The sequence below is a fragment of the Helicoverpa zea genome, chromosome 2 (genome assembly GCF_022581195.2).
Source record: "Helicoverpa zea isolate HzStark_Cry1AcR chromosome 2, ilHelZeax1.1, whole genome shotgun sequence".
In the NCBI taxonomy this organism is placed as follows: Eukaryota; Metazoa; Arthropoda; class Insecta; order Lepidoptera; family Noctuidae; genus Helicoverpa; species Helicoverpa zea.
Window position 1 is genome coordinate 7786990 of NC_061453.1, and position 7863 is coordinate 7794852.

Below are 7863 nucleotides of genomic sequence, written 5' to 3' on the forward strand. Positions count from 1 at the left end.
TTCGATGATGGTGTAGGATAAATTATTCTGAACACAAAGAAATAACGCTTTAGTGCGCGTGGCGGACAGGGACAGTCTGTCTGTGGTATATTCATACCCACTGTGAGGTTGTGGTAGATAGAGAACTGGCGACCACGGGCTCTAAAGCTATATAATGTTATTTGCTAATGAAATAATGGCTAAACTATGTAAATAACGATATAAACTATAATTATCAACTTTAACACAACATGAACACGTGTTACAAAAATATTAAAAATTATCATAGCCAAAAACATCGTCAACCCACGCAATATTTTTGTTTTAATATTTCACGTTAAGCAAAAAATCCCCTTTTGGCCATACGGGTACTTCTGTTACACCCTGTATAGTATATTGAGTTAACAATCGTTTCGTAACAGACATCGGATAACATTAGATCCTAGGCAGCCCCTAGATCTACAATAACATTGTGCAATATTACAAACAAATATTTTGCAATAAATCATCATAAATATATTCCATATCCATCTAGAGAGCGCCTTAGAATTAACACATCATTCTATTGCAAGATTCTAAACCTTATGATCAAAGTGTACTTTTGGAAACAGGATCACAGAAATTAGAGATTAAGGGCCAGTTTTTCAATCATCAGTTAACTTCTATCTGATGACTCTGTTTGACGTTTTGACAGCTTTTGTATAGAAAATATGTCAAACCGCCATATTTATTCCTCAGATAGTCAGTTAACTGATGATTGAAAAATCAGCCCTAAATTGAATAAGAGCATCCTGGCCAAGAACATTTCCAGTCTTTTGGCTCGAGACTATCGGGGCCAGTTCCTTTTCAGATTCAGGTTGTTGTATTCCCTTTGGACGCCTTTCATGGCAAAAGTGACACACTAACTAGAATTTACAATGTATTTGAGAAATTGGCCTAGCTCGACAAATTTGTATACGCCCTATATCGATTAAGACAAATATCAAATTTAGAAACAGCTTTAAGTGCATATCATGGATATGTTTCCTCAAAATTAAGATACGCCCTTATATTGTGGGGTAATTCAGTAGATTCCAATCGAGCATTTGTTGCCCAAAAGAAATGTATAAGAGCCTTATTTGGTATACAACAGACTGATAGCTGTAAGTATTATTTTATAAAATATAATATATTGCCATTACCCAGTCTGTACATATTGGAAATTTGTGTTTTTGTGCGCAAACATCCCCAGTTTTTCTGCAAGCACAATGATGTAGTGACTAGGCCAGGTAGACGTATTCACAATCTCCTGGTGCCTCAGCAAAGAGTCAATGTGTTTAGTCAGAATGTGTATTGCATGGCGATACACATTTACAACAAGTTGCCAAATAGTTTTAAGGAAGTTAATAGTCTAAACCTATTTAAAAGGAAATTATTTATTTTACTTCTAGAAAAATGTTATTATAGTGTGAAAGAGTATTTAAACGACAAAACTGTGATATAATAATTGTATAAGCAGCGAGTATAGTTTATGCACCTTGTTAGAGTAGATTTAAGTTAAACACTTTGTGTTAACAATAAAAATTTGTACGCCTGATCATGGCAGAGTATGGTTAGAACTTATAACTACACCTAACAACTGATTTGTACCCATATTCCGACAGATAAATGTTTCTTTCTTTCTTGGGAGATAAGTCCCCCTATTCAACTTGATCCACAGTTCCAGAGACATTCTTAATGGACAACTTCACTAATGGCTCATGTTTGATTGTTATAAGTAATAATATCATTGTTTTAAAATAAATTTTAATGATCATTTTGTAAACATTTTATGGTGAGGTAACATCTAGCTTCAAGAATCCTAACTTTTCTTCATAGTAACGTTAACTATATCAAACGTGAACTGCTGTTTTTTATCACAATGGTGTTTTAATAAATGATTAAACAACTCCCCTGGAGTAAATAATAAGTCGCATTTAATACATCTTTGCCTTGAAATTTTCATTTTTACACTGCAGTGTTTTGAGTGCTTTTGAGCATTGCCCTCTTCCAAAAAATGTAATCCACAATCACATTTGTATATTTTTTCAAGTTTTTCGAGATGTGCACTGGCACCTTCTAATGTATCAACATTTGTCTCATTTGCTTCAAGAACTGTTTTGAGGATATTGCTGTTATTAACTAATTTATCTTCAATATCAAGGTTCGTAGATGGTACTTCAAAACTTATTATGTTCATAGTGTAGTCATCAAATCCAACGTTACTTTCATGTAACTTGGAATGACGTATCATTTCTACATCTGAGAAGTACAAGCCACATTTAGAGCACTTACATTTAGAATTGTCGAAAACGCAAACATGCGCTGATTTACAACTTTTTTTGCTTAAACACAAGTTACATTTCGTGCATTTGTATATAGTGTAATCGTATATAGTGCCTCTGAAGGTAGATCTACGTTCTTTTTCCCCAAGAGAGCATTTTCCAAACATTACCACGTTTATATTTTCAGTTTTAAACGTATGTAGTTCTTCATGTCTTATAAAGTGTGAATCAAAATCTTGTGTGTGAAGTAGTAAACCACAAGTACCACACAATTTTGAATTCTCCTGGTCACACTTATGGGTGCCGCGAAGAAATTTATCTACAATCTTTTCACAATTTCTACATTGATATAAAATATATCGATTACTTGCATCATATAGCATTTTATTAAGTTTATCGTGCTCCTCTTTATTGAATAATATAATTTTGTACGATTTCATGTCAAAGCTGTCATGTTCTGCTTCATGCTTACTCCGGTAACTTTGGCTATCAAAACATAAACTACAAAAGGCACATTGTGTTGTTCTCAATTTCACACAAGATAAGTTTCTAGATTTTTCTGCATGTGTGTACAGGGAATGAGGTTCAATTATTAACTGACATTTGGCACATTTGTATAATATCAGGTCTGATGATCCAGATTGAATTTCTTGCATTTGAAGTCTGCATTCATATCTATAAATTGAAACATTCAGAATTTTTTCGATTTGATCATCTGATACATAAGCAAATACATGTTTGGTCCAAAAAACATTGTCAAAACGAAAATAAATTGGATCAAAGTCAATCGTTTTAATTTTGTTCTTGGTATATTTTCCTCTTGGATGCGACATATAATGACTATCATATTCTGTCATTTCAAACATAAAGCTGCATGTTTTGCATTTCTGCATATTCAATATGATTTCCTCAGAATTGTAATGGTCCTGACAATGCTGTACAACTTTGTCATATGTGTTAACAGTCAGATGACAACCTTTACATGTGTAAAAAATTATAAAGTCTCTGATACAGGAGGCATCTGTACCAGTCAAATTCTTTTGATCATTTGACGCATTGCCACCTTGATTACAAAAGGATGGGTTTTCATTTAATGGTGTCTTTTTATTTTGTACTGAGTAATTATGAAAACCCATGTGCAATTTGTAAGCATGTTCTGTAAGCTTCATGGAACAAATACTACAAATTATATAATCCTGGTCTTGGCATAAATGTTCTGCAACTGCTCTGTTTCTTAAGAAGTGTACACCACAATTGTTGCATTTAGGATATTCAGGTATTGGCGGGGAAATTCTTTTCTTAGTTGTAAGATCAAAGAACTGATAATCAAACAGACAAAATTTATGGGTTTTATGATACTCTTTATGGGTAGTATGACTTTTTGCAGTCAACAGCAGTCCACACTCTTGACAAACAGTTCTTACCATATGACCACATCTTCCTTCTACATGCACGTTATTTTTGAAAGAAACAGGATTAACGAAACATTTACAATTATGGCAAAAATGCATTATTAAGTTAGAAACACTGTATAGCTTCAAATAACTTTCCTCTATTTTTTTTATATTAAATTCATCATCATCTTTAGTCAAAAATCTATGATCTATCATTTCCGACTCAATTATGAAAAAATCATTTCTTTGTATTTTTTCATCCTCATGTTTAAGACTGTGACATTCCATATCATCTCTGTTAACAAGAATATCACAAACTTTACAATACAATGAATCTGGTGTTTCAGAATCACATTTGACATAGTGCAGCGTAAAGTTGACTTCGCTGTAATGCACAGTGCAATTAGAACACTTATATAGTATTCGTTTCAGGGTAGATTCGTTAATTATGTAAATAGTTAATGATTGATTAAATAAATGCTGCTTCTTATGAAGCGCCATATCTTTTAACTCCAGAATTCTATGACAGACTTCACACTCCTGCGTATTCTTACGCCTTTGATGTTTTGAATGGTTAACAGCTGCATTTGATGACAAAAAGAATAAATCACATTCCATGCACTTGAAAAGTACATTTTTTAAAGCAAATTTATTTTTCTTCTTGCAAGTTTCACTTTTTTTATGAACACCATCATCATCAATCTGTTCATGGTGATTCTTGACTGCTTTGTAAATATTTTTATGATTCTTGTATAAATGCATATTATAAGTAAAAACACCAGAAAGTTTAGAAGAACATAATTTACACTGTGGGTCAAATGCTTCTTTTTTTACTTTGTGAACGTCTTTCATTTTATGTTCATTTCTAATATGTCGTGCGTGAATTCTAAAAGACATACTAAATTTAGAACATATTAGGCACCTGTAAAACATTTCTCTTATTTTTTTCTTTTTAATTGACTTCTTTTTAGTGTTTTTGGGAGACTTTATGTGATTATCCAATTTATTTTTATTACTACATTGTTTTGAAGGCTCGCGAATCTTTGTTGTTTCTGGTGTGCTATTTGATGTTCGTTTTGGCCTTTGAAGTGCTTCTCTGCCTTGGACGGACAATCCTTCTATTGTTAAGTCATTGGCAATACTTTTGCCTGTATTTGGTTCACTTTGGTTATTGCAATCATCCTTGTACCCGAAAATTAATTCGTTGAAATTATTGGCACGCTTATTTTCGATGGATGAATTATTAGGTTTGTCTTCTTGAGTTAAATCTTTTGTACTTGTTGGAGATATAGATTTATCGCTCTTCGAAATATTTCCGGGCTTCAATACATTGTAGAGATGTTCAATCATACAACTCTGGCTTGGAAATAATTCTTGGCAGTGAAAACAAGAGAAGCCTGAGGTTTTTTCACTTTTGGAGGAGTCATTAGAGGAGTTATTTCCGGGATCCTCCGTTAGAAATGATTTATAAACATCTCCATGAAGATTTCTAATATGCCTTGACAAGTTGCCTGAATTTGAAAAGCGCTTTTTACAAATATTACATTTATATAAAATACCAATTTTACATCCCAATTTGGATGTCATTACATTAGTCCTTTTAGAATGCACGTGACGGTTATGCATGTTAAGTAAATTAGATTTTGGAAATAATATAAGGCAGTTTTTACAAAATCTAGTACTGTTATTCAACCAATAACTCATATCCTCTAAAATGAGTTTAGGTTCTTTTTTTGCAACATTATTACTATTTCTGCGACTTTTTGTGTTGGGTTTTGATCCAAGAATAATTATGTTTTGATGCAAGTGGTCACCAGGTCTTTTTGTACCTTTGGTTTTAGGACCATCAGAAGAGCTTGCCATTTCATGTTTATTTGGAATGGCAACATGACTTTGGTCTTCTAACTCACTCGATGTAGTTTCTTGATTTTTTTTGTCCAGATTAATCTGCGGTAGTGCACTTAATGCTGAAACAAGTTTCACAGATGAAATTAGTTAGATAATTTTGCTCTCTGCAAAGCAATATTCAACAAATGAAAACCATGTTGGTCTAACCTTCTACCCTTGTGGCACTCCCACATTTATTAAAAGGAAAATACATACACAAAATTAGCTAGGTGTTATAAATTAATTTAAAACATATATACAATTGCTAATGGAAATATATTCATTGAACATTTAAGCTAGGCGTCCACTTGTCGGTATCGTACGCAACGGACGTATCGCACGCAGCGGATCGTAGTATTATTTATATAGAAACTCATATAAGTGCGTCCACCTGTCTGCATCGTACGCACCGCACATCGACAATGCCGACCTATGCTCCGGGAGGCAACTTTTGCGATGCCTGCCGATGACGACATACGTAATGCCAATCAGTGGACGCAGTCCGCGCGCTCGCTCTCCGATCTCTTCTTGAATATGTTGTGTACCCAGATACTATGTTTTCTTTTGTTGGCTTTTTTTCCAATCTTCCTCTTCTGGTAACAAACAAGCTACACCGACGAATTGTTCTTCATCGCTTTCCTCCATTCTCACAGAGTCCACACGTGCGTTCACTATGAAAATCCGAATGAACTGGCATCGTCAATCCATATGCTGGTACTTGCCGTCGGCAATCCATACGCTGCCTGTTCAGTGGACGCACTGTGAAATATTTATCTGTTTTGTATGATGCGTCCGTTGCGTACGATACCGACAAGTGGACGCTTAGCTTAAAGAGCAATTTTACAAATTCAAGTTCTTATTTTAATACTGAAGAATCATTCAAATGCCTTTTCTCCATTATGAACTACTTATTGAAGAATACTGAAATTAGTATCTTCTAATTGTAATAACAGCCACAGAATGAAGTATGACTCCACAAGTAAATTAGGTTTTTTGGGCATATCTAGTGCTGACAGGGGTAGACTCACCACTGATTTGAGTAAGATATATACATATATATTTTTTTTTAAGAAATTCAGTCTGTCAGCTCTTACCTAAGTTACCACTGAAACCTTGATTTAGATACCTCTGTACAAATAAAAACAGTAAAATAAACATACCTTCATCGTAGTATTCATTTAATTCCTTTTTTATGACAGATATATCAGGAAATATCCTTTTGATGGTGGGATTGTCCAAGACATCATGCTCTTCTATTTCAATTTCATCAGACATTCTTCTGGAAATTATTAAATAGAACTGTGTGAAAGAGTTCACATACTTCAGAGTTATACAGCTGTGATCAGCTCAATATACTTATCAATATTGTACCACACTTGGACGACACAAACCCTACAAAAAAACATACAAAGAAAATAAAGGGGAAGCATTTTTTGTTTGTTTGTTTGTTTGAACCATAAAAGCTCCGAAACTACTGAACCAATTTGAAAAACTATTTCACTGTTGAAAAGCTTCACTCTTCCCGCGTAACATAAGCTATATTTTATCCCGATACGTACAACAGTTCCCACGTGAAGCGGGTGAAATCTCGAGAAAACAGCTAGTAGCACAGAATTTTATAACTATACTTAGTATAGTTAGAACACCATGTGGGCTTCAGTATGTATTTTCATTTCAAAAGTGTGCGTATCACCGTAGAATAAAAATTGATGATGAAGGTATAGGATAGGAGCACTAATATTCTGCTGACTGTGCAATGTTATAAATAATTCAAAGGATATTTGAAACGCAGGCGAGTAGGTATTCGATTATTTACACGAATAAATTTAACTGGCTGTGTCAAACTATATAAATTCTTAACAATCCTAGAAGTTTATATTTAGAGTAAACTAACTTTTCATTAGTACAAGTAAGTAAATATAAAATAATTAAACTCACTTTTGCTCGTAAAACTTCTTCAGAATTCAAAACGAGTTTTATACTGACTGACATTTGACAGAAAAAACAAATGCTAAACTGCCAATATATTAACCACAGATAACCATTGCGTTGACAATAAAAGATAGTAAAAAGTACAAATAAGTAGGTAGATGGTAAAATATAAAATACTACAATAGAATCCCGAATCCGATCCACGAAATCAGTCAGATTCCGTTAAAGTAAAGGTAATTTTTTCTAACCCTTTCTACCAATTTATCGTCGGATTTGAGCAGAAGCGCAAAGTAGCCCTACGTAAAACGAGAAAAGTTGCGTTTTCACAATCACATTTATTTAGTTTGTTGATTTCGATATTAGTTCTT

General features: G+C 33.6%; 1 protein-coding gene across 3 annotated transcripts; it reads right to left on the bottom strand.

The window, feature by feature from the left end:
* Nucleotides 1–1440: 1440 nt before the first annotated feature.
* On the bottom strand, nt 1441–7550 carry LOC124640705 (zinc finger protein 91-like). Of its 3 annotated transcripts, XM_047178616.1 has the most exons (4): nt 7502–7550; nt 6724–6842; nt 1805–5643; nt 1441–1763 (listed from the first exon to the last, which is right to left on the bottom strand). In XM_047178616.1, exons 2-3 carry the CDS (start codon nt 6836–6838, stop codon nt 1820–1822), a joined length of 3939 nt encoding a protein of 1312 aa, XP_047034572.1. In that variant the 5' UTR covers nt 6839–6842; nt 7502–7550; the 3' UTR covers nt 1441–1763; nt 1805–1819. The 3 variants fall into 3 exon arrangements, with proteins under 3 accessions (XP_047034572.1, XP_047034555.1, XP_047034565.1); XM_047178599.1 differs by having other exon boundaries at nt 1748–5643; XM_047178609.1 differs by lacking the exon at nt 7502–7550 and adding an exon at nt 7123–7189 and having other exon boundaries at nt 1748–5643.
* Nucleotides 7551–7863: the final 313 nt, after the last annotated feature.

What these genes read in the sequence shown, in the direction of transcription:
- LOC124640705 (XM_047178616.1), bottom strand. Translation starts at nt 6,838, where the DNA reads ATGTCTGATGAAATTGAAATAGAAGAGCATGATGTCTTGGACAATCCC. An exon ending in AAATGAATACTACGATGAAG is followed by an intron (nt 5,644 to 6,723) that starts GTATGTTTATTT and finishes AACTTGTTTCAG; the next exon opens with CATTAAGTGCACTACCGCAG.